The sequence below is a fragment of the Carcharhinus amblyrhynchos genome, chromosome 29 (genome assembly GCF_965287045.1).
Source record: "Carcharhinus amblyrhynchos chromosome 29, sCarAmb.v2.hapA, whole genome shotgun sequence".
In the NCBI taxonomy this organism is placed as follows: domain Eukaryota; kingdom Metazoa; phylum Chordata; class Chondrichthyes; order Carcharhiniformes; family Carcharhinidae; genus Carcharhinus; species Carcharhinus amblyrhynchos.
Window position 1 is genome coordinate 12,778,127 of NC_137352.1, and position 27,831 is coordinate 12,805,957.

At 45.0% G+C, this 27,831-nt stretch overlaps 1 protein-coding gene across 3 annotated transcripts in view; it reads right to left on the reverse strand.

The window, feature by feature from the left end:
* Nucleotides 1-27,831, reverse strand: part of cadm1a (cell adhesion molecule 1a) — a 437,492-nt gene that overhangs the window by 99,904 nt on the left and 309,757 nt on the right. For 2 of the 3 annotated variants that reach the window (XM_080214513.1, XM_080214515.1), the window contains exons 2-4: nt 22,632-22,652; nt 10,107-10,253; nt 4,679-4,831 (exon numbers count right to left, since the gene is read on the reverse strand). In XM_080214513.1, coding sequence (XP_080070639.1) covers nt 4,679-4,831; nt 10,107-10,253; nt 22,632-22,652 — 321 coding nt within the window. The remainder of the gene's footprint in view (nt 1-4,678; nt 4,832-10,106; nt 10,254-22,631; nt 22,653-27,831) is intronic. The other variant, XM_080214514.1, reaches the window with a different exon arrangement.

The window sequence follows — 27,831 nt, forward strand, 5'->3', positions numbered from 1 at the left end:
TCTCAGTATTTTGGGGTATATTCCATCAGGCCCTGGGGGCTTGTCTACCTTAATGTTTTTCAAGAACCTCAATACCTCCTCCTTTTTGATCTCTTGTTATTTATTTTCCTCTCACAGTCCCAAGATGTGCAGATTAGCCATGGTAAATTCACCGGGATTAGGGCAGACTGGATTAGGGTTGGAGTCAGTGGGATGCTCTTTCAGAGGTCATTGCAGACTCAATGGGCTGGACGACCTCATTCTACACCACAGAAGTCTATGAATTTCCACATCAGGCTGGTGTGCAGCTTGGAAGCGAACATGCTGACGGTGATGTTCCCATGTATCTGCTGCTGGAGTCTTTATAGGTGGCACAGCTTGTGGTTTGGAAGACTACAAAGAGCCTTGCTAAATTACTGCAATGCATCTTGAAGCTGGTACACACTGTTGCTACTATATATCAGTGATGGAATGAGTGGGTGTTGAAAGTAGGTGGATTGGGTGCCAATCAAGTTTTGTCGTGGATGGTATTGAGCTTTTTGAGTGATGTTGATGGTGGGAGATTCAGTGATGGCAATGCTATTGAATGTCAAGGGGAACTGGTTGGATTATCTCTCGTTGGAGGTGGCCATTGCCGAGCACTCGTGTGGTGGGCATGTTACTCATCACTTATTATTGCAAGCCCGAATGTTGTCTAGCTCTTTCCGCAGATGGGCAGTATCTGCTTCAGTATCTGAGGAGTTACAACTGCTGCCGAATATAAACATCCCCATTTCTGATCTTATGATGGAGGGAAGTTAATTGATAAAGCAGATGGAGATGGCATGACCCTTGTAGCACCATGATAATATCTGAGAGTAGGCTGAAGGGGTAGTAATTGGCCAGGTTGGATTTGTCCTGATTTTTTGTGGACAATGTTCCATACAGCCAAGTAGATGCCAGTGCTGTAGCTGGACTGGAACAGCTTGGCTAAGGGTGTAGCTAGTTCTGGAGCACAAGTCTCCAATATGATTGCCAGAATATTATCAGGACTCAGAGCCTTTGCAGTACCCAATGCCTTCTGCTGTTTCTTGATATCATGCAGCGTGAATTGAATTGGCTGAAGACTGACATCTGTCCTTTAGTATTTCACCAGCTCCAACAGTACTTTTTAAAAATTTTTATTCCAATCCAGAGAAAAAAATTCAAATTGAATCAATTTATCATTCCCATGAGAGAAAAACACAAGATCCAAGCTGACAGAATGAGGCACTGCACCGCAGCTCGAGCTTGGCCTAATGCTTCACCTTAGCTAAATGGCCAAGATAGCTTTGAAAAATTGCATCTGGTGATGCCTCGGTTGAGCCTCATCAGCAACCCTCGTCCTTTACACAATCCTAGCCTGGGAGATCCACCTGCCCCATCACTGACCCTCCCCTGCCAGCTCCAACAGTGATGGTGCTACAGTATCGCTCAGTGATGGACACTGGGGATATCTGGAAGAGGCCAACATTCATCATCCGGTTGGCATTTCTGGGTGAAGATGGCTGCAAATGTTTCAGCTTTGTCCTTTGTACTGACGTGCTGGGCTCCCCCATCATAAGGAGCTTCCTCCTCCAGCAAGTGGCTTCATTGTCTATCACCATTCAAGGCTGGATGCGACAGGACTGCAGTGTTCAGTTCTTATCCACTGACTGTGGACTCATTTAGCTCTGGTTATTGCATGCTGCTTTCGCTGTTTGGCATACAAGTAGCCTGGAGTTGCAGCATCACCAGGTTGGCACCTTATTTTTAGATATGCCTCGTGTTGCTCCTGGCATGACCTCCTGCAATCTGTATTAAACCAGGGGTGACAACCCCCAGCTTGATGGCAATGGAGACTGTGGCAGACCATGAGGTTCTGCTGCTGCTGATGGCCCACAGAGCCTCATGGATGCCCAACCTTGAGTCACTAGATCTGTTTGAAATCACCATGATGGAAAGGCCATGCACATTGCCAATGGCAGATTGGAGGCAAGGATTTCATCTTAATGAAGACTTGCGGTGGCATTCCTGCCAATACCGTCATGGAGAGATACAGCTGAGACAGGTAGATTGGTGAGGATGAAGTCAAGTATGTTTTTCCCTTTTATTGATTCCCTCCACAGACCCAGTCGAGTAGCTATGTCCTTTAGCATTTAGCCAGCTCCAACACTACCATTACTGCTGGGCCACTCTCGGTGGTGGACACTGAAGTTCCTCATCATAGAATGCACAGTGCAGAACAAGGCCATTTGGCCCATCGAGTCTGCACCAACAACAATCCCATCAGAGCCCCATCCCCATAACTCCTCATATTTACAGTCCTAATCCCTGATACTAAGGGGCAATTTATCTTGGCCAATCAACGTAAACCACACATCTTTGGACTGTAGGAGGAAATCGGAGCACCTGGAGGAAACCCATGCAGACGCAGGAAGAACGTGCAAATTCCACACAGTCACCCGAGGTCGGAATTGAACCTGGGTCCCTGGCACTGTGAGGCAGCAGTGCTAACCACTGTGCCATCGTGCCGCCCTGAAGTCATTCTGTGCCCTAGCCATCCTCAGTGCTTTCTCCAAGTGGCAGTCAATGTGGAGTAACGACTGATTCATCAGCTGAAGGAGGATGGTGCGTGATGATCAGCAGGGAGGATATTCCCGATGGTGGGGGTGTCCAGAACCAGGGGTCACAGTCAGAGAACTCAGGGCAGACCATTTAGGACAGAGGTGAGGAGACATTTCTTCACCCAAAGAGCGACGAACCTATGGAATTCGTTACCACAGGGAGTGGTTGATACCAAACACTGCATATATCCAAGTAGCGACTGGATATAGCAATTGTGGTGAATGGGATCAAAAGTTATGGGGAGAAAGCAGGATTAGGCTATTGAGTTGGATGATCAGTCATAATCATGATGCATGGCAGAGCAGGCTTGAAGGGTGAAATAGCCTCCTCCTGCTTCTATCTTCTATGTTTCTATCCCCTCCCCTGGCCACCACTGCCATCTGGAGCTATGTAGGCAAGTGAAAATGCAAAGATGAGTATATTGGTCTATGACCGCTCCCTTCCACACGGACTGAACACCACTGTAGATATAAACCTATTAATCCACTACTGTACCCAGAAGATGTGCTGGGGGAACCTCGAGGAGGTCCCCATGTATGTACTGCATGGGAATTGCTCGGGGAAATTTCCGACCCTACATCTGGAACCATCCGAGTTAAATTAGATGGTTTAGGCACTCCAAATAGAACTGTCACCCAGAAAAAAATTAAAGGATTAGAACCACTTCTAACTCCGACCACCACAATGTCCCCAGTACTAAACCGCCCTGACGACACCTGGTCTTTCCGCCGGAATCCCCCATCCCTGACCACCCTCCTAACCCATCAGCTCCTCTCCCCCCCCCCCCCGACCTTCCTGAACCATCCCACTCCAAATACCCAACGTAGCTCCAGGCAACCGTGCCCCCCCCTCAACCAAATACACCTTCTCTGCCGCAAATGATCTCCCCCACTCTCCCCCTACCCCTCCCCCAGCTACCCTTCCTCAGCCATCCAGCGCACTCTCAGAACAATACTGCCAGCACCCAACCCCTAACCTCTCACTCACTTATTGGAAAGACCTATCTCCCCCACCTCCCCCCCCCACCGGCTTCTTCAAGTGGCTGGCACCTTTAAACTTACATTTGGTGCATAACGACGAGGTGTAGCTTCACTTCCCCCATTTCCCCGCTTCACCGCAGCATGAGGTCAGGTATCAGGGTGAGAAATGTGCAACTCCAGAGGTTCTGGGTCATTTTTGTTCAAAGCACAATAGCACAATGCACATTAGACCAACAACACAATCAAAGAACGCCAGTTAATCTGGTCAAGAGCTTTCTTTCAGCCTACATACCCTTTGAAATGGCAGCATTGGCACATGAAGAAATACTTGATTGACTGGGCTTGTACTCACTGCTATTTAGAAGAATGAGAGGAGATCTCACAGAGACATATAAAATCTGATGGGACTGGACAGGCTAGATGCGTGAAGAATGTTCCCGGTGTTGGGGAAATCCAGGACTAGGGATCACAGTCTAAGAATAAGGAGTAAGCCATTCAGGGCTGAGGTGCGAAAGAACTTCTTCACTCAGAGAGATGTGAACCTCTACCACAGAATGCTGCTGGGGACCAGTTTGTTAGGTATGTTCAAGAGGGAGCTGGATGTGGCCCTTGTGGCTAATGGGATCAAGGGGTGCGGAGAGAGAGAGCGGGAGTGGGATAATGAAAGTGCATGATCAGCCATGATCATATTGACTGGCGGTACAGGCTTGGATGGCCTAATCCTGTGTCTACTTTCTATAAAATGTTGCACTGTTTTAGAAAACTTTCTGGATAAAACGCGGCGTTCCATCTTTGTGGAACAGCTTCCGTGCACAAAAACAAGGCTACATTGCTTAAACACAACTCCAGACACTAGTCAGGATGTTTCAAAGTGTGAGTGGTATCTGATATTTTTAGTTACTTGTCTGTTTGGTGAAATATAAAGAAAAATATGGATTTACAAGGTATTGGGTAATACCGCCCCCCCCCACTGATCCTTCTGCCTAAATAGGTAAGATCAAGGATCGATGTAAAATGTTGGGGATGGCAGCTGTCTTAGCAAAAGCTTAAAACATTATGCTGTTCTATTTCTATGAGTCAGTGCTATTACTCACCCAGAACTGTAATTGTAGCAAAGGCTTCCTGGGGAGGATCTGTGTAAAGCTGGCAGACGTATCTCCCTTCATCTACTAAAGAAACATTTGACAACGAGACTCGGAGCTCGCTGCTCGAGAAATTCACCAGCTGAAATCTGTTGTCTTTCAAAGCTGCAAGATTGAAGGTGACAACATTATAAACTTTAAAATTTTTGAATACATTAAAGCTTTTGTTTCAAGTGTCTGAACAAAAGGGAAGCATTTCAAGGTCTAAGAGGCAGCACATTAAAAAAAAACAAACACAAAGGGAAAGATGAAAAGTACAACCCCAGGAAGGAAAGATTCAGTTAGGAAGAAGGGGTTGTGTGTAACCTGTCACCAGCAGGACTTGGGAGAGTCAATATGAATTTTCTACTTTGGTCGTCAAGCCTTCCCTGTTTCCCTTCATTCCCAAAGCATTTTTGTTTTTTTTCCCCAGCTAATTCCTTTCCAGAATATTGAAACAAGCTTCATAGATTGGGTGGCACGATGGCATAGTGGTTGGCACTGCTGCCTCTCAGCACCAGGGAGCCTGGTTCAATTCCCAGCTTGGGCTACTGTCTGTGCAGAGACTGCACATTTTCCCTGTGTCTCAACTGAACAGAATATTTCACCCACGTTCAACTTCATCTCATACCTACGACTAGAATTAGCATCAGGGTGAGATGTTCTATCCTAAACATTAAATGGCAACCTCAAGTATTGGTTAAACCTAAAGGTTTCAACAAGGAAATTGGCACGATGGCACAGTGGTTAGTGCTGCTGGACCCGAGTTCGATTCCCAGCTTGGGCCACTGTCTGTGCAGAGTCTGCATGTTCTCCTTGTGTCTGCATGGGTTTCCTCCGGGTGCTCTGGTTTCCTCCCACAGTCTGAAAGACATGCTGGTTAGGTGCATTGGCCATGCTAAATTCTCCCTCAGTGTACCCTAATAGGTGTTAGAGTGTGCTGACTAGGGGATTTTCACAATAACTTCATTGCAGTGTTAATGTAAGCCTAACTGTGACACTAATAAATGTATTTAAACTTATCCCCATAAAAGTACATATTTTCCAAGGCTAATCCATCTAACCTGTACTTCTTTGGACACCAAGGGGCAATTTAGCAAGTCCAATTCATCCAGCCTGCGCAGGTTTGGACTGTGGGGGAAAACCCACTCAAACACAGGGAGAACGTGCAAACAGACAAGGTCGGAATTGAACCCAGGTCCCTGGAGCTGTGAGGCAGCAGTGCTAACCACTGTGCCACCCACCAATTTCTCATTCACGTTACGTAAAGCCCATTGTGCATCACTGCTAGTCACCTGGGAGTGTGTTATCCTTCAAATGCCATGCGACAGTCTTGCCTCTGATGTTCCATCCCTCTGTATGCCATTACTACCTGTATCCCCAAGGAAGCCTCTAAGATAGAGATACAATTGATCCCCTCCCCAAATCAGTGACGTTACATCACCACTTTGGGGTGGTGGGATGGGAAGGCGGGGGGGGGGTTCAGTTGGTGACAAACTGAAAGGGTCAAGAAATGGTTGCAAGGGTTTGGTTTGCAAACAAATAAAAACATTGTGTGGATATTTTAAGTATAAAAACGTCACTTGCACCAAAGAAACTTGTCAAAAAGCATAGAAAACGTCCCAATTTAAGAACAGGAGTGTCAAATTAATTTACACTGTTCCACACAAGCCCCAACACCTTACATTCAGAGATTGCCACTGACATTTCAAGTTGCTTTAGAATATGCAAGCATGTTCGAAATGATGCAGAACCTGAACTTTAAGGAACACTGCGGCTGATAATTTCCATACGTTGTCACCGGTGGTTAAATAAAACAGTGGAAGGAATCGGTGAAAGTCACGTAGAAAGTTTAAAATACAATCTTGTGCATTCCTCGCCTTGTTTAAACATTGTTTTAGAGAATAACTTGAATGAATTTGAGCAGGTCTAGGTCTCTCCAGGGAACTCAATGCCCGATGTGTACAATGGGAAAAGCATGGACACATATTTCACATTCTTCAATCGTCCAGTTACACCAAATAAAATCTTACAGCCAATGGTAATCCAAACAGGCAAAAACACGCTGATGCAAAATGATTCATTTCCGATTATTCCCTTGGAGGTAGCAATGGTTAGCACTGCTACTTCACAGCTCCAGAGACCTGGGTTCGATTCCCGGCTTGGGTCATTGTCTGTGTGGAATTTGCAAGTTCTCTCTATGGGCCCGATTTTACCATTGCGTCAACTTGGCGGTGTCGGGTGTGAGGCCATTAACACGATCCACGCCCACTTTACCGAAATCTGGGAATGGCAGTGATCTGATTTACGCCCAAAGTGGGCGCAACAGTGATTTAAATGCATTTGCATGTCTTTCAATTGAATTAATGAACTGCCTGCCCAACTTTATCAGCATTTCCCTTTACCGCCACGTTCGCCAATCTGGAATCATGCCAAAACGAACCTGCGAAATAAAAGTTTGAATTGGGTGCTCCAGCTGCTGAAGAGCGAGTTCAGAGCCTCCAATGGCTCTCTGACTCAGATCGGTAGGGGGGAAACAGGGGACAGATCGTTCTCTGGCGGAGGTGGGGGGGTGGAGATGAGGCGAATGAGGCCAGATTGTTGGCTGGTTGGGAAGGGGGGTGAAGAGGCGGTGGGTCAAATGCTTCTCTGGTGCGGTGTGGGGGGAGGATAGTTGTCCAGTGGTGGTGGTGGGGATGGAGAGCTGATCATTGTCTGGTGGTGGGACTTGGGGGGGGGGGGGGGGGGGGGGGTGGTGGGAAAGAGGACTGATGGTTGTCTGGTGGTGGGGCTGGGGCGGAGGTGGCTGATTGTTGTTTGGTGGTGGGGTGGGTGATTGCCGTCTGGTGGGGAGGGAGGAGGAGGTGGTCAGATGTTCCTCTGGGTGGGGTGGGGGCTGAGTGAGTGAGGCTAGATCGATCTCTGAGGGTGGGGGAGGAGGAGGGAAGCAAGGTACACTGTATCTCTGATGGATTGGTTGGGGATGGGGAAGGGGGGGGGGGGGGGAGAAGGCCACTGGTGGGTTGGGGGGAGCGGACAGATGGATCTCTGGTAAGGGGGAGTGATGGGGGGGGGGGGGGCAGAGGCGTCCATGGTCCATGTAGGAGAGGGGGAGAAGGGGCAGGGGTTTGATTGGTCTCAGTAGTGGGGGGGGGCAGTGGATAAGTGGGATAGTGATATCTGTGGGCAGTGGGGGGGCAGATAAGTGGGATAGTGACGTGAGTGGGGGCCATCGCTCCTGCTTTTCGCTCTCGGGCCGCTTTCTCCACTTTCTACAGCCCGAGAGTGATCTGACACGGGCGCACTTCTTCAAATTTTTTTCTAACTGCGCATGCGCAGTTCGGAGCTCCGATCGTTTCGGGAGCGCTAAGTCCCGTTGACAGCGCGAATGGGACTGGCAATTTTTTTTTCAGGCCGAGTGTGTATGGGGACGCCTGAAAGCAGATTTCCAAGTCGGATCTGCATTATGCCCAGATTCAGCACTTAGAATGAAAATGGTAAAATAATGTGTCTTTGTGGGTTAGCCATAGTAAACATGCAGGGATATGGGGAGAGGTAAAAGGGGAGGGCCTAGGCAGAATATTCCTTTGGAGAGTCGTTGAAGACACAATGGACTGAATGGCCTCTCTCCGCAGTGTAAGGATTTTGTGGATTCTACGGTCATCAACAGCACTATCAAGTGGCATTCATTCTGCAAAAAACCTGCTCACCAATATTTATTTAGGGCTCTGTCAGAGATACTTGACTCCAGACCCAATTACAGTTTGCTCCAGAGATGGACTGAAAGCTGAACTGCAGAGGTGTGGTGACACTGATTCTCCTTGGCATCAAGGCAGCATTTGACCAAGAGTGGCATCAAGCAACTCTGGCAAAAGTGAAGTCAATGGAAATCAGGGGGAAAGCTCTCCACTGGCTAGAACCATGCCTAGCACAAAGGAAGATGGCTGTGGTTATTGGAGGACAATCATTTCAGCTTCAGGACACCACTGCAGGAGTTCTTCAGGGTTGTTTCCTCGATCTATCAATCTTAATCAACAACCGTCACTCCACCATAAGTCTGCTGATGATTGCACAACGTTCAATGCTTTTTGCTCCTCAGATAGTGAAGCAGTCCATGCTCACACGCAGCAAGACTTGGATAACATTGGGGGTAAGACTCATAAGTGGCAGGTCATATCCACGCAGACAGTGACTATCTCTAACAAGAGAGAATCTAACCATCTCCCTTTGATGTACAACAGTATCACCATCACTGAATCGCCCACTATTAACATCTTGGGGGATTCCCATTGACCAGAAACCAGCCGTCTAAATTACAAGAGCAGGTCGTAGGCTGTGATTTGTGTGTCTTGTCACTCACCTCCTGGCTCCCCAAAGCTTGCCCACTATCAGCAAGGTACAATTAGGAATATGATGGAAAACTGTGGACTGCCTCGATGAGTGCACTGTCAACAATATTCAAGAAGCTTCATACCATCCAGGCCAAAGTAGCACTCACTTAATTGCTACCCTTTCCATCACTTTAAACATTTACCCTCTCCACCACTGGTGCCCAGTGGCAGCAGTATGAACTACCTACAAGGTGCACTGCAGAAACTTGCAACTTTTGACAGCACCTTCCAAACCCCCTTGAACCTCGACCACTTAGAAGGACAAGGGCCGCAGATGAAGTCTACTGTCTACAAATTCCCCACAAAATCATACATCATCCTGAGTTGGAATTATATCACCATTCCTTCACTATCGCAGAGTCAAAATCTTGGAACTCCCTCCCTAACAGCACTATGGGTGTATCTACATCGCATGAGGTAGTAGTGTTTAAGATGATGATGAGCCTTAAGGGCAATTTTAAAAAAATTCATTTGTGGAACAAGGGCGTCGCTGGCTGGCCAGCATCCATTGCCCATCCCTAGTTGAACTGAGTGATTTGCTAGGCCACTTCAGAGGACAGTTGAGAATCAAGTATATTGTTGTGGCTCTGGAGTCACATGTGGACCAGACCAGGTAAGGATGGCAAATTTTCTTCCCTAAAGGAGATTAGTGAACCAGATAGGTTTTTGTGACAATCAACAGTGGTTTCTTGGTCATAATTCTTAATTCCAGATACTTATAATTGAATTCAAATTCCACCATCTGTCATGATGGAATTCGAACCCAGGGTCCCCCCAGAACATTAGCTGAGTCTCTTGATTAATAGTCTAGCGATAATATCATGAGGCCATTGCCTTCCTGATTAGGGATGGGGATAGGGGAGAAAACACAGAGGTACATACATACACGCATGCACACATATATGCTTGCACACACGCACACAGTGTAAGGCATTGCTTGGGTGTGGCTCCCTGTTGAGTTACTGAAAGGAAAACATTAAGTAATTATTGCAGGAAGCTTGGAAACTTACGCCGGACGTCCCGGAAGTAAATCGTCTGTCGACTTGGATTCAACAGCTGAATAACAGAGTCGTCGTTGTTCTTCACTCGGCAGCTAATGGTTGCCACCTCGCCCTCCACCACCACCACGTCATCTGTCACCAGATTCTGGGAGTCAACTTCACAAATCAAAAGCAACAGTTAGAAACACAGAGAAATGAAACAATGCTCTTTGGCGGGTCTCTGCACAACAACCTGCCACACCAAACAACATAAGAACATAATAAGAACATAAGAAGTAGGAGCAGGAATAGGCCATCTAGCCCCTTGAGCCTGCTCCGCCATTCAATAAGATCATGGCTGATCTGAAGTGGCTCAGTTCCGCTTTCCCACTTTCTCCCCATAACCCTTAATTCCCCGCCTACCAAAAACCTATCTACCCGTGACTTAAATATATTTAGCGAGGTAGCCTCCACCACTTCAACGGGCAGAGAATTCCAGAGATTCACCAACCTTTGAGTGAAGAAGTTCCTCCTCAACTCCATTCTAAACTGCCCCCCACTTATCTTGAGGCTGTGCCCTCTAGTCCTGTTATCCTTTCTGAGCGGGAAGAATCTCTCTCCCTCTACCCTATCCACCCCCTTCATTATCTTATACGTCTCTATAAGATCCCCCCTCATCCTTCTAAACTCCGAGTACAGACCCAGTCTATTTAGTCTCTCTTCATAGTCCAACCCCCTCATCTCCGGTATCAGCCTAGTGAACCTCCTGTGCTCTCCCTCCAAGGCCAAAATATCCTTGCGCAAGTGCGGCGACCGAAACTGCACACAGTACTCCAGCTGCGGCCTCACCAGTGCCCTGTACAGTTGCAGCAAGACCTCCCTGCTTTTATATTCTATCCCCCTCGCTATAAAGGCCAGCATCCCATTCGCCTTCTTGATCACAAACATGATTAGCTTCTGCCACAAAATGAGGAGGACCTTTTTTCAGTCTGGTGAGGCTCGAGGCGGATTTCATCTTCAGTCACCTGGCATGAATTAGATGGCATTTATTCTACTGAGAAAACTCTGGTCCAACACTCGAGGGTGACACGCACTCTGGCTCACAGAGCTTGGTAAAGATTTCGCTCATTCTGGTTCAGGGTTTTGTATCCACTTGGGTCACCACACACTCTGCCTGAATAAAGCTACACTGTTTGTTCAAGGTTCAAACTCTTACCGGTACTCTTAACTTTTTTGCAGAGGATAGAAAATAAATGCCTTGCAGCCACATTTAATTGACAATAAAGAGCCAATTATATAACCATGTTAGATCATCCAAACACAGCTCCATTGTTATTACAAGGAACAGTGGAGAAACACACAATGGAGTCACCTGGCAAGGAAGAGTCAATGATCAGGCACGGTGATCTCTCAGGCTAGGGTATAAAGATCAGGTTAGCCGAATCAGTTTAACGGAGGTATTGCCTGATGCAATCTTTCAAAGCTATCTCAACCTTTTGGCTAAGATGTTGGCACGGTGGCACAATGGTTAGCACTATTGTCTCACAGCACCAGGGGCCCAGGTTCAATTCCTGGCTTGGGTCACTGTCTATGTGGAGTTTGTGTGTTTCCTCCAGCTTCTCCTGTTTCCTCCCACAGTCTGGAGATGTGCAGGTTAGGTAGTTTGCACCCTTAGTATCAGCGGAACTAGCAAGCGTAAATGTGTGCCGTTATGGGGATAGTGCCTGGGTGGGATTGTGGTGGGCGCAGACTTGATGGGCCAAATGGCCTCCTTCTGCACTGCAGGATTCTATGAAGTACTGCAATGTCTTTCTTCCAAAGCTACATAATAAATGTAATAATCTTTTAAATCTGATATAGATGGGCAGCGGCACAGTGGTCAGCACTGCTACCTCACAGCACCAGGGACCCGAGTTTGGTTCCCGGCTTGGGTGACTGTGTGGAGTTTGCACATTCTTCCTGTGTCTGTGTGGGTTTCCTCTGGGTGCTCCGGTTTCCTCCCACAGTCTGAATGATGTGTTGGTTGGCTGTGCTAAATTCTCCCTCAGTGTACTGGATTGTGGTGACTAAGGGGTTTTCACAGTAACTTCACTGTAACTAATGTAAGCCTATTTGTGACACTAATAAATAAACTTTAAAATTATCGCAAATCTAGGAATGAATCACATTTCATCGTGTCTACTCATTCCCTTGACTGAACTTGCACAAGCATGTGAGGAGGATGTGACACAATGTCCAGTCAATGATAAAAAATGAAGAAAAGGACAGTCTGAAGCAACTTGCTTCAGGAGCGAAGTGACTAATCTATTACTAAGCCTTATTTCCGATGTTTCGCAGAGCCTAAATTCCATGATGCTATCTCAAAGAAAATAGCAGAGGCAGAGGTCTCTTTTTAAAGGAATGAGATGAATACCATCTCCCGAGATTGCTAATTACAGGAGCTAAATCACAAATCTTGCTTTTTACAGCACCAAAGCTTCGGGAAACGACTTCTGGAGCAGGCTCGTTGCAAAAAACTCGACATCAAAAGTCACTTGATTTTCATACCTTATTGTAACTTTCACCTGAAAGTCAACACGTTAACAAGCAAGAGTTTACAAATCCTCCATATCTACTGTTTAAGATCACAAAGTACAAACGCTCCCAACGAGTATTTTTGTGCGTGGCCAGGGCAAGAATCACAGCACGGAAATGGCATTTTCTTGTCCCCTACTTGCCTTTCAAATTTTTTTTATTCACTCGCAGGACATGGGCATCATTGGCTGGCCAGCATTCATTGCCCATCCCGAGTTGCTCTTGAGAAGGTAGTGGTGAGCTGCCTTCTTGAATCACTGCATTCCATGCACTATGGGTTGACCCACAATGCTATTAAGATGAGCATTCCAGAGTTTTGACTCAGTCACTGTGAAGGAACAGTGATATATTTCCAAGTCAGGATGGTGAGTGGGTTGGAGGGGAACTTCCACAATGGCACGGTGGCACAGTGGTTAGCACCGCTGCCTCACACTGCCAGGGAGTCGGGTTCAATTCTGGCCTTGGTTGTCTGTGTGTGTTTCCTCACACAGTCTAAAAAATGTGCAGGTTAAGTGGCGTGGCCATGCTAAATTGCCCCTTTGTGTCCCAAGATGTGTGGTTTAGATGGATTAGCTAGGGGAAATGAGTTATGGGGATAAGGAGGGGTAGAGGTTCTGGGTAAGACACTTGTGTCAGGAAGTCAGTGCAGACTCAAAGGGCCAAGTTGCCTCTTCTGCACTGTAGGCACTCTAAGATTTGGGATCCCAAAAATTATGTGCAGAATAGTGAAATTAGTAAAGTGAATTTGGGCTCGAACTCAAATCGAACTGGGAAATTTGGTGTAACTAGGAAGAGCACTTGCAGTCAAAAGGCTGTGGCTTCAAGCACCCCCCCACCAGCCCTTGAACCCTCGGCTCAAATTAACAGCGTAAGGAGCTGGTACCACAGTGTTGGAAGTAATTAGCTGTTAGGTCAGCCAGAAGCAAGTCGCTGATCCATTGATTCAGATGGATGTTAAAGATCTCATAGATGAGTACAAGAGGAGCAAACTTCTTCCATTGGATATCGACAAAAACAGGGTAGGTTATTGCTTGTGAAACCTTTCTACCCACAAAATGGCCAGCTTGATTACTTATATATTTAGAGCACTACAGAATATAGTCCATAATGTGGATCGGTGCCCAATTTTTCTGATCGAATTATCAGGGTGATTGACTGATCTGTGATGTGTGACCTGCATTTCGCCGCGCCAATATTTGTATGGCACATTTGATAAACAGTTGCAAAATTTGAGTTAGCAACTCCAGAAATACATTTACAACAGAGATTCATCCTAACAGAAGCTGTGAGCTTGTTTAAATATAATTTTATGGACTGTATAAAAATAGATTTCGTGGGGCTGGATGCTACTACTGTATTGGACACCTATGGTGCGCTTTCTGTTGGTTAATATTTTTTGCACTGCCTTATTTGGAGTACAAAGGCCCCGGGATCTGCTGCCCCCACCACACCGCTCCAATTGCATCGCAACATGAGCGCCAGCTTTAGAATGTGTGATTGACAAGGCTTTCACATCTTAAGATTCACAATTCATCAGTGGCCAAGAGACCAGTTTCTCCAAGTTCCTCACTCAGCAGTTGGTAATTTAGTACGAGAAAATTGTGTTCTGTTTCTGAAATGCCATCTACCAAGTTCTGACTGCTGTAAAATGGAAAAAAAACAATGAAGGTAGATGCAGCCAAAATGGTTTACCAATCTTTCCTTTGCCCTGTATCTTCTTAAGCCACAGATCCATGTGGAGAACCACCAATGAATCATAGTTTGGTATAATCTTATCCCAACTTGGCATTCATATCACATGTTTTCTTTTCTCAGGGAATTGCTTGTGACCAGGAGGAGGCTATTCAGTCTTGGTCCATTCCAGCCATTCAGTAAGAACATGGTTCACCTGTATCTTAACTCCAGTGACCTGCCTTGGCTAGCAAAAATCTCTCTATCTTGGGCTTCGAATTATGAATTCAGCTCCATCATCTCCTTCTTTATGGGACAGAATTTTCCTCTTGTACCACCCAGGAGCTGGGGCAGCACGGTGGCACAATGATTAGCACTGCTGCCTCACAGCGCCAAGGACTCGGGTTTGATTCCCAGTTTGGGTCACTGTCTGTGTGGAGTTTGCACATTCTCCCCATGTCTGTGTGGGTTTCCTCCAGGTGCTCCAGTTTCCTCCCACAGTCCAAAGATGGGCAGGTTAGGTGAATTGGCCGTGCTAAATTCTCCCTCAGTGTACCTGAACAGGAATGTGGCCACTAGCCGATTTGCACTTCATGGCAGTGTGAATGTAAGCCTACTTGTGACTAACAAATATACTTTAAAATTTATCCTTCTTCAACCATCTTCTCAAGGGCAATTATATCAAATGCTAACTTTGCAGTGGCACCCTCCCCAACCCTGTGAAGTAATAATTTAATCATAGATTGAGTTCCTACAGTGCAGAAGGAGGCCACTCGGCCCATTAAGACTGCACCAATAACAATCCTACCCAGGCCGTATCCCTGTAACTCTAGTCTCTCTGATACTAAGGGGTAATTTACCTTGGCCAGTTAACCTAAGCGGCGCCTTTGGATAGTGGGAAGAAACCGGGGCACCCAGAGGAAACCCACACAGACACAGGGAGAACATACAAACTCCACACAGACAGTGACCTGAGGCTGGAATTGAACCTGGGTCCCCGGCACCGTGAGGCAACAGTGCTAACCACTGTGCAGATTTTGCATGTTCTCTCCATGCCTGTGTGGGTTTCTTCCGGGTGCTCCAGTTCCCTCCCACAGTCTGGGAGACATGCTGGTTAGGTGCATTGACCGGAAAAGGCGCCGAAGTGTGGCAAGTTGGGGAATTTCACAGTAACTTCATTGCAGTGTTAATGTAAACCTTACTTGTGACTAATAAGTAAATTTTAACTTGTTAACATTTCCTCATCACCCCATACATTTACCCCACTAATCCCTCCAACCTGGGACACTAAGGGGCAAATTAGCATGGCCGATCAACCTAACCTTCACATCTTTGGAATGTGGGAGGAAACCGGAGCACCCAGCGGAAACCCACGCAGACACAGGGAGGGTGACCCAAGGCAGGAGTTGAACCTGGGCCCCTGGAGCCTTGAGGCAGCAGTGCTAACCACTGTGTCACCCTTAATCTTGAAGAAAGCTTGCAAGACTTATGAAAATGATATGATTGAGTAACTGAGTGGCAGGATTTTTGCTTCTCCCTGGTCCAGGAATATGGAGACCATTTCCAGATGAAGTTAACAACTCAGAACAGAAAACAGAATACAGGACCTTCCTGGGTGTCCGTCTCATTCATAACATTAGGTCTGTTGAGGTTTACAATCCTTTTAATTTGTGCAAGGCCATTATAAATGAGAGTTTTCCATAAGGCGATGTAACAAAGCTTGGTCAAACCTTATATTTCATTTCTGGGGGATACGAGTTGTCAGAAATATGGTGGTCAGTTTGATAACTGGACAGGCTGTAGGACGAAGTGTATTGAAATTTAGCGTTCAGATTCCAGATTCAGCTTCAGGAATAAATTGGAAGGCAAATCACCTCGATTTCCCTTTTGATTTGGCGCCATCTTAAAATCTTTCCATTTAGATGCAGCACCAGCTTATTATCAGCACATTTCACCGTCTCTGACACGACTCTCATTCTGTCCGTCAGTCAGGCGAGTGAGGAATAATCCAGGTCTGGCCAACTCCAATGCCAGTTTGTGGCAAAATTTTGACTCCAAAGGCAAATTTTGAAGCCAATTCAATCTCTATCTGCTGCAGAACTTCTGTCTTATTTGCGAGTGAAGTTTCCATTTCTCAGCCAGTTTTGTGACAACCCTAAACCGAGGCACGGAATGTTTTTGGTTCTGAAACCTTTAGCATTTTGCACACGCTTTCGTTTCATTCATGGACACGACTCCGAACACTCCAGGGCTCAATATTTCGTAGCAGGTGATACTTCGTAGATTTGCTGGTGGGTCACTCGTTTTAACTCCAGGGAACCCACAGCAGTTATTGAGAATTACACTCTGGGAGACTCTTGATGCTTATCTCAACAAGAGACAACACGGAGAGATGGCCTCATGATATTCACTTAGCTGTGCAATAAATCTGAATTGCAATCATTATGTTCAAGGATCATTCTATTCAGTCTAGTACAGTAAAAGAGGTTATTCACACATGCTTTGTTAATTACATTACCATTAAGAGTGAGGCTTGTGAAACTTTTAGACAGATTTGACGAGATGCCAACAGTGAGGGATGTACTGAGTGAATTGTGAACCAGACTCATTACAATGGGGAACTGTTACTCGGTAATTTGACAAAAGCAAAAGCAACTCCCCAAGTATTCACGGTGTACACACGCATACTAATGTGAGCTCACGATGCAAGCATTAGTCAGGCTAGCTTATTGAGAAGGGGCATTCCAACGGAAAGAAAGCAACTTATTTTCAGGTGCCAGAAAAGCTCATATCCATGAATAAACTCGCTATATCAAGCATAAAACCAAAAATAAACAGATCAGCTGGTACAAGATTATAATAGACAAGTCATAAAGCATACTGGAAGCTGTCTGGGAGCTGCCATGATTATAAAAAAACCAAGTCAAAGGAAAGTGCTAGTTTAGGATTGTTAGCAGAGATGTTACTGCACGCACTCATTACAGGTAGGATGGGCTTGTTACCATAGATATTCATCATCAAAACACATTTTAAAAATTATACACAAATACACATTCATACCCAGAAACACTGACTGAGGAGGGTCAAATAATGCTGATAAAACCCCACTGCTTAATATCACAGAAACCCTACAGTGCAGGAGGCCATGCAGCCCATTGAGTCAACACCAACAACAATCACACTGGGCAGCACGGTGGCACAATGATTAGCACTGCTGCCTCACAGTGCCAGAAACCTGGGTTCGATTCTCAGCTTGAGTCACTGTCTGTGTGGATTTTGCATGTTCTCTCCATGCCTGCGTGGAGCTCCAGTTTCCTCCCATGCTGCTTAGGTGCATTGACCTGAACAGGTGCCAAAGTGTGGCAAACTAGAGGAATCTCACAGTAACTTCATCGCCGTGTTAATGTAAGCCTTACTTGTGACTAATAAATAAATTTTAACTTGTTAACATTTCCCCATCACCCCATTCATTTACCCTACTAATCCCTCCAACCCAGGGCACTAAGGGGCAATTTAGCACAGCCAATCAACCTAACCTTCACATCTTTGGAATGTAGGGGGAAACCGGAGCACCCGGAGGAAGCCCACGCAGACACAGGGAGAGTGACCCAAGGCAGGAATTGAACCCGGGTCCCTGGAGCTGTGAGGCAGCAATGCTAACCATCGTGTCACCCTTAATCTTGAAGAAAGCTTGCACGACTTATGAAAGTGATATGATTGAGCAGCTGACTTTTCTGCAAGTCATTTGTCTGTGCTCCATGTAATGCGAAAAAATTTGGAATGCTAGCAAAAAACAAGAGATAACTGCCTCACGCAGTCTTATTTACAGTCGTCTATCTTCGGATGAATAAAAGATCAGACAATTAATAAGCAATTCTGTCACAGCTGGGGAAGGGTGTGCAGCTCCCGACCCCTTCACTTGTCTCCCGCCTTACTGAACAGATTGCGCAGGCCAATCAAATTAATCAGGGTCCTGCAGATGAGACAGCAAAGTTGCAGTCAGCTACTGAGAAGCAGTGACGATAACAGCAGCGCAGGGTGTGCCATTGCACCAGCCCTCTACCAAACGCAAGCAACATCATTCTAAACGAAAGGAACCGAAGACCCAAAAGGAATTTTAACCATGTACATATCATACGTGTGCGTGCCGAGGTCTTCTTTCTAAGGCATGCAATGGGAAACATGCAGGGGGTTGGGGGGGGTGGGTAGAGAAAGGAACAAGGAACACGCAAAAAGGTGAAACAAAAGAACTGTTAGAAAGATATTTAAAAAAAAACACACGCACACACAATTGAAAGTATTCAGCTTTTCCAGCTGAGAACAAATCCATCTGCAAGATCAAAGCTGGGCTCTTTCCGGTTCACTGCTACCATTAAGTTTAAATGAGATTTTGGCCACAGCCTTTATCCTGATGGCTAGAGACAGTCCCTGCTTTTAAATTCTTTTATTACCCGACGGTAATTGGATCATTCACTAGCAGCCTGGATTCATCACTTTGGGCCAAACTGCAGGGATTTGAAGTTCGGACGACAAGCTGAAGAATTATATCCAAATTAAAATTCATGTGCACAGGACGGGCCATGGTTTCTCAGAGTTGTTTACTGAGAAAAAAAAATGGTCCGAGGGATCTGCACTGTTGGAAATTTTAATTGGGAGGGAATTGTGGTTAAGGATGGTGGCAGTGGGGGCGCATCAGGATAAACTATGTCTCCTGGCAATTTAATTGAAGCGATCTAAATTTTAAACTTTCCCACAGAAGATTTAGAACGTGGCCTTGGCAAAATCTGGGTGGCCTGCAACCAAAGGCAAAGATGCCCCCCAAGCGAGTTCAGCTCCTGGTACGCCGGTCACAAAATGTGGAGCCCTCCACTGAGATTCTCCTCACGAAAGGCCTTAGCACATGGTGTGGCAACCAGCGTACGCATTGAAGCAAGTAACGCTTTCTGCTTGTTCGAGTCCAGATACAAACTCAACACCAGAGAAAAGGAGGATAATGGCTCAATGAAGGTGACTGTCCATTTTGAACTTGAACAAACTTGCATTTATATAGCGCCTTATCTCATCATTGATTATTCTATTATTTTTCATTTTGCAGTGGTGCATTTTCTTTCCAGTTGCCGCTTCAGACTATACGGGCATTTGATTTAAGATCAGGAGTGGGCTATTTGATCCTTCAAGCCTGCTCCATTCATTAAGACAATGGCTACTCTAATTGTAACCCCATTTCCACATTCTTGCCTATCTCAATAACCTTTCACTCCTTTTATAGCATAATCAAGGACCCCATGCACCTGGGACATACTCTCTTGCTTCAATCAGGAGAAAGGTACAAAAGTCTGCGATCACATACCAACCCACTCAAGGGTAGCTTCTTTCCTGCTGCCATCAGACTTTTGAATGGACCTACCTTATACTAAATTGACCTTTCTCTACACCCTAGTTATGGCTTTTTCCCCAGCATTGAGATGTCTAAAACTAGAGGGAATGGACTTAAAGGGGAGATAGGGAAAGTTCAAAGGAGATGGGAGGGGCAAGTTTTTTTTGCACATAGAGTGGAAGGTGTCTGGAATGAACTGGCAGGGGTGGTGGGGCAGGTTGATCCAATAGTGGGGTTTTGGATAAGCACGCAAATATGAAAGGAAGGGAAATTAAGAAGAAATGTGTAAGGAGATTACAGATAGCTTCAAGAAAAATAGGGTGGGTAATAGTAGGGGATTTTTACTTTCCCAACATTGACTGGGGCAGCCACAGTATTAGAGGGTTGGATGAAGAGAAATTTCTTGAGTGTATTCAGAAGGAATTTCTCATTTAGTATGTGGATGGCCTGACTAGAAAGGGGGCAAAACTTGACCTCCTCTTGGGAAATAGGCAGGGCAGATGACAGAAGTGTTGGGAGGAGTTACAGAACAACGATCTAGGGGTATCCATTCATAGCTCCTTGAAAGTGGAGTCACAAGTGGATAGAATGATGAAGAAGGCATTCAGCATGCTTGGTTTCATTGGTCAAAAAATCAAACACAAGAGTTGGGGCACCTTGTTGAAGTTGTACAAGACATTGGTACAGTTCTGGTCACCCTATTATAGGAAGGAAATTACTAGACTAGAGAGAATGCAGAAAAGATTTACTAGGATGCAATCAGGACTTGATGGATTGAGTTATAAGGAGAGGCTGGATAGACTAGGGCTTTTTTCTCTGGAGCATAGAAGGCTGAGGGGTGATGTTATAGAGGTCTATAAAATAATGAGGGGTGTAGATCAGCTAGACAGTCAATATCTTTTCCCAAAGGTAGATGTGTCTAAAACTAGAGGGCATAGGTTTAAGGTGAAAAGGGAGAGATACAGAAGTGTCCAGAGGGGCAAATTTTCACACAGAGTGTGGTGAGTGCCTGGAATAAACTGCCAGAGGTAGTAGTAGAGGCGGGTACAATTTTGTCTTTTAAAAAGCATTTAGACAGTTACATAGGTAAGATGGGTACAGAAGGAAATGGGCCGAACGCAGGCAATTGGGACTAGCTTAGGGGTTGGCTAAAGGGCCTGTTTCCATGCTGCAAACCTTTGTGACTCTCTATGACTAGAGGGATGTGGAACAAGGACAGGCAGCAGGGATTAGTTTAATTTGTGTCATGTTCGGCACAACATCACAGGCTGAAGGGCCTGTAAAAGAAAGGGTGAGAGTGTTACAAATCCCAGCAGGAGCCAACGAGGGCAAATTACAGCAGACAGTAAGTGTTACATGGCACGCCAATGTTTGGCTTGTAGGCTGGCAGGAAATACATTTACACTGGTGATTCCCCACATTAAGTTGCATGTCAGAGGAGTGATCTAATGAAGCAGATATATATTTTCTACTGGAACCGGATAAAAACACGAAACGTAGCACACTTCTCTCTCTCCTCCTCCCCACAATCTTGCCACGGGCTCAACAGGAATCAGAGCAATCATGCCTAAAGAGCAGAAATTGTTTTCCCTGAAAGAAATCTTTTAAGAAGGGCAGCTTTTAGATGAAGCCACTGAAAGAAAGAACAAGGGCAATGCAAAGAAACTCCCCTGTGCAACGTACAATAGGCAACTTGGCTATCGGAACACTGCACGAAGTTACCATAACATCTTATAACAATGAATTCATCGTATTTGTCCAAAAAGGAGCAACCAGAACATTCTAGCTACACTGCTTTATCCATACGGGTTCACTTGCCTCATTCTTATGATGCATGCACAGCTACAGTCTGTGCCCTCAATTCAGTTACAACCTAATTTCCCAAGCTCTTCATTTTAACGTCTAAAAACACGAACCAGCAGAATGTCACAATGTTCAGTGGCGCCTCCCAAGGCGTGCTGTAGAAATGCAAGTTTGTTGTGGTTGTAGAATGCCCATGTTTAAAACAGAAGAAAGGAAGCAAAGCGTGCACAAAATCCGGAATCATCCAGATGCTCACGCCCCGCTACCGCTACCAGCGAGGATGGAGAATTGGCCCTCAATCTAATCTCTGTTCACTGCAGCTGGACTGGAGAATCTCTCCAGCGTGAACGGCCAAGAAATTCCGGCCAAGTCATTTCTGTCTGCTATTGGAGTTCCCAGGATAATCACTGGAGAACAGAGTTTTTGAGAACACAGGAGGAGGTACGGTAGCACAGTGGTTAGCACTGCTGCTTCATAGCGCCAGGGACCCGGGTTCGATTCCCGGTTTGGGTCACTGTCTGTGTGGAGTTTGCACGTTCTCCCTGTGTCTGTGTGGGTTTTGTCTGGGCGCTCCAGTTTCCTCCCACATTCTGAAAGACGTGCTGGTTAGGTGCATTGACCATAACAGGTGCTGGAGTGTGGCAACTAGGGGAATTACACAGTAACTTCATTGCAGTGTTAATGTAAGCCTTACTTGTGACTAATAAATAAACTTTAACTTTGAAAATCTTTTTGATGTTAAAATGGCCAGGCAAGAAACAAAAAGCAAATTTCTAATGGTGAGATTTAGCTTTAACCTCATGGTTTCCACACAACTGACAAGAGAAATTTAAATTGAAGAGAGTCCAGATTCCAAACGAAAGAATCAATTTTTGGGTTATTCCTTCACTTGTTGTTAGTGGCCTAAGGCAATATTAGAATGCAAACTAAAGGGCATCACTGATAATTGCATCTTTATATCCCCCAGTACCAGACCTCAGGTTGCATTTTTAAAGCAAGATACTGAATGATTATTGCATGGGTTGGTGCAATGGCTGGCCATCCAATTTGCAGCTCTTTTCCCTTTTAAAGAGGTCCCCACGTGAAACAGAGAGAGTCCAAGCTTATGAAATGCATTTGTCCTTCTCTACCTTCGATCTCTTGTGCAGCCCCTGTGAGAAAAGAGCGGTTTGGGTAGAAGAGGGAGGGGTGAGAAAAGACAAAAGAAAAACAAGTTTAGAAGTCAGCATTAGCCACGTGTGATTAAAGCTCTGACAGAGAAAAAAACACAAGCCATCACGAGAACATGAATAGCACTCAAGATTTACCGATAACCTGTGGAGGGGGAAACTTGCTGTACAGTACAGTGCAAGCAATGCAGTCATTAACGCGATAAGGTGCACAGTGTGTACCTAACACATCTATTCAGCTCCAAGACCAGACAGCTAGTGAAGCTCAATGCAGGCTCTCAATGTCTTCCTTGCTCAAGTCTGAACCTGTGCCAATGTTTCATTACAAGAGTTAGAGGATTTAACATCTTGACGTGCATTAATCAGCCCAACAGTCTCCTGTTTGGGCATGCATCATGACCGAGAAATGATTCAACTCCCCAGGAAAGGAAAAGGCATGCGACATTCTCCCAGATCACAACAAAAGCACTTTTTTTCAATGCCTTGTACCGAGAATTGTGTTGAAAAAAAATATAAATGAAGCAGTTTTTTTTCTGGAATTACAGCTGTTAAGTTGGCGGATCAAAATCCGAGCTCATTAACACAGATTCCCTGACAAGCCCACTAACATACAGCATGTAGTTGTACTACTTGATGTTCTTGTATTAAAAAAAATGGTGGAGTAACAAGAACTCGATAATACAACACTGAATTAGCCTGACAGAAATGTTAATAAGTCTTCGCTTTGTAACGATCTCAATAAATATTACTGCTTAAATTTGTAAACTCTCATATATCTGGAAGTCAGTCCTATTGCATCTTGGGCTGTTTGAAAATCCAGTCAATGGCACGTGATCTACGTGTAACACAGTAGACTGCTGAGTAGAATAGCGCGAATGGCTCCTTCTGCCAAAATGCAGAACCTTGGCCAAAGAATGGAGGACAAAGAGGAGGAAATATTTGGCGAATAAGGCAATCAAAATAACAAGACACACTGATGGACGGCATGGTGGCACAGTGGTTAGTACTGCTGCCTCACAGCGCCAGGGATGCAGGTTCAATTCCCAACTTGGGTGCGTGTGGAGTTTACGCATTCTCTCCGTGCCTGTGGGGTTAGGAAACTGAAAGTTCGAAAGACATGCTCGTTAGGTATGTTCGTCATGCTAAGTTTTCCCTCAGTGTACCCGAACAGGCACCTGAGTGTGGTGACTAGGGGATTTTCACAGCAACTTCATTTAATTTGATTTATTATTGTCACATGTATTAGTACACAGTGAAAAGTACAATTTTGTGTGTGCCATACAGACAAAGCATGCCTTACATAGGGAAGGAAAGGAGAGAGTCAGAAGGCAAGGTTATAGTCATAGATAGGATGTAGAGAAAGATCAACTTTATGCGGGGTGGGTCCATTCAAAAATCTGATGGCAGCATGGAAGGACTGTTTTTGGATTGGCTGGTACGTGTCAGACTTGTTTATCCTTTTCCCAGCAGAAGACGGCGAAAGGGATTATGTCTGTGATGCGTGGGTCTTTGATTATGCTGGCTGCTTTACTGAGGCAGTGGGAAGTGTAGACAGTGCCAATGGCTGGGAGGCTGGCTTGAGTGATGGACTGGGCTTCCTGCATGACCCTTTGTAGTTTCTTGCGGTCTTGGGTAGAGCAGGAGCCGTACCAAATAGTTACACAACCAGAAAGGATCTGTAGAAGGTGGTGAGAGTTGTAGCAGAGATGCCAACTTTCTTTAGACTCCTGAGAAAATAGAGGCATTGATGGTCCTTCTTAACTATAGCATCCGCATGGCGGGACTAGGACAGGTTATTAATGATCTAAAAGCTTGAAGCCTTTGTCCCCATTGATGTAGACAGCGGCATGTCCTCCACTATGCTTCCTAAAGTCAATGACAATCTCCTTTGTTTTGCTGACATTGAGGGAGAGATTGTCATCGTACCAATTCACCAAATTCTCTATCTCTTTCACGCACTTCATCTTGTCATTGAGATCCGACCCACAACAGTGGTGTCATCAGCGAACTTGAAAATCGAGTTGAGTTGGAGTACATTGCAGTGCTAATGTAAGCCTACTTGTGAAACTAATAAACTTGAAGTCCTCCAGTTTCCTCTCACAGTCCGAAAGGTGAGCTGGCCGTGTTAAATTTTTCTTCAATGGACCCAAACAGGCACTGGAGTGTGGTGACTAGGGGATTTTCATAGTAACTTAATTGCAGCGTTAATGTAAGCCTACTTGTGACAATAATAAATAAATGATGTGCTTCTCAGCATTCAAATCGAGATAGCATAGTGCAGAAATGAAAGGGCAGCTTTCTTACTTAGACCACAGAGATACTCAACAGGAAAAAATATATAAATACTAAGATAATTAGCATTTCCTCCATGTTACATTTATGCCAAAAACAAAGCCTTAATGATGTGCTACATTGAATAAACAGAGAGGAATTTACTGTTAAATATTGACAAAATCTGAAGATCCCTTCAAAAATAGAGAGAACAAACATAAAAGTCAACAGGCAACGTAATTTTTCTGGAAAGATTGTCAGACTTGGCTTTACAAAAATGCTCAAGGTCTCCATAGCAACGACCTCATAAGGTCTGCCAATAAGTAACTGAAAAGTCCAAATCTGCTTTTACAAGAAAGGTCAATACAGCCAGTTAAAACACTTCAGCCATGTAATTTTTTTCTTCTGAAGTGCATCAGATAAATTATATTTACTGTTCAATCCCAGTTGTGTTTATTCCAGATGCATCCACAGCATAACAATGCCACAATCTCAATTCTCTGGTCATCAAAGAGCAATCAACTCAATCTCCTCCCCTCACCACTTCATAACTTTTCTGGTGTGTATTTAGCTACTGAAGAAACGTTTAGCACTCAACGATGGAGCACAGCATCAAACATTGGTATATCGTCCATCACAGGGAAAAGCCGAGAAGAGCCTCACCCACTCTGCCCCCAAAAAATGACTTGGCTTCAACCTCAATCTCCCCGCGGTGACAGTTCCCATGTGAGTGAGCACTGTGACCTATCGGAGCGAGCCTGTTAATAAATTATTTACTGAACTCTACTGGCCCCTGTTCACTACAGCAACCACAATACCAATGTAAATTGCACAGAATCAAAGTGGCAGCAAAACACCCAACTTACAAGATCACAAAATAGATAGAAGGCAGCACACACCTATGGCCATTTTAGTTCAGAGAATGCAACAGTTTGCCCAGTGCAACATTCAATTATTTCTTAAATATTGCAAGGGTTTCCTTCTACTATTCTCATGGAGGATTGTTCCATGTATTGCTCATTCTGTCAAGAAAAAAATCCCCTATATTAATCCTGAGTTTGCCTTTGAAAAAATCCCTACAGTGTAGAAGAGGCCATTCAGACTGTCAAGTCTGCACCGACTCTCTAACAGAGTACTTTACCCAGGCCTTCTCCACTCCCTGCCTTGTAACTCCACAGATTTACCATGGTTAATCTATCTAACCTACACATCTTGGGACACTAAGATGGCCAATCCATCAAACCTGCACATCTTTGGATTGTGGAAGGAAATCAGAGCACCCAGAGGAAACCCATGCAGATACAGGGAGAACATGTAAGCTCTGACATCAATCTGAAGTAATTTTCCGTGTTTATCTTTTCCACGCTGTATAGTATTTAATACAAGGCCACCCCTTTGGTCACTTATCATCAAAACTGAAAAGGCTAACTTTCGCTAACATTTTCTCAAAATTTACTTGGATAAAGGAGAGCTAATTTTCACTCCTGGTGGGAATTGTACCCGAGTAACATTCAAATGCCAGGAAGACTTTTTTCACTCTGTGATTCCCTGCTTGGCCAGCCCAGAGATCCCCAGCAAGTCCCAGAGAGAAGATACAATGAGGCATCTTGCAACTGAGGAATGGTGATAAACCAGGTCAACAGAAGTCAAGACAGGGTTGGTGGAGGATGTGTTGAGAAAAGAGGGGGTGGGGCAACTACTGGAGATGCACCCCTATTCCTCTGTGTCCCTCTAAGCAGAATTTTTATTTTTTTCTGTAAGACTCCCAACAAGGGCCCTTCTCAGGATCTGATTTATTTAGCCCCTTGTGTGTTTCTGAATTTGCTCATGAGGTTACTGGTGGGTGGCACTGCTACTAAAACAGGCAATGTTTAAATTGCAGACTGGTCAAGATTGGAGCTAATCCATTTTAATGCCACTCTCCACTCGATTTGCACTGATTGGAGAGAGTTAAAACTCACCCTTGGGAATCAGCTCCGAGACTCTTAATTGAATTGCCTCCAAGGCTTGTATAACTTCTCTAATGACTAGAATTGGAATAGTTCTGTATGGTTTAAGCCCTCCTCTCACTCTACTCAATTGGGTATCTCTTTTACATACCTAAAAAGTAAACAAACTCAAATTAACTTAGGGACAAATTAAGACGGGCAGCCCCCCCAAAAAGGAAGGATGGGGGGGAACGGCCCGAACAGAAACCAAAGTCCAAAGGAAACTTAAAACGTTAAATCAAAATGTTGTTGTAAGGGTCTATAACACACACCAACCCCTGCGGTGCTTAGCGGGCATCTCGATCCAATCCAATTTATCTTATTGATTGCTATTGTGCCGGGCTTGGCCTAATTGAATGTCAAGTCTGCTGTTTCTTGAACAAAAACAGAAAATCGCAGCAGGTCTGACAGCATCTGTGGGGAGAGAATAGAGCTAATGTTTTGACTCTAGATGACCCTTTGTCAGAGCTGGAGCATATATCTACTGTTTCTTGGTTGGTTTGATGTTCTTTGAGTAAATCGTTGCCATTTTTCATTTTTACATGCTCTAATTTACATTTGCCCATTCGAATTTTATCAATCCTCTGGGTTGGTATAGGCTCTATGGGCCTAATGGCCTTCTCCTGCACTGTAGGGATTCTATGATCTTTGATTGTTCTTACCACTTGCAACCATGGCCTCGTAAATATTTAATCTTCCATAGATTGCAATTAATTACGTGGACCTTTAAACATTCCTGACTGAACACAAACACAGATATTAATCAAGTTATTCTGAAAATCTAAGGAAATTATTCCAGCACCCTGGCCAACAAATACCCCTCAACAATCACAGACACATTATTTGACCATTTATTTCATTGCTATTTGTTGCACCTTGCAAACCGGCTGCTGCATTTGCTT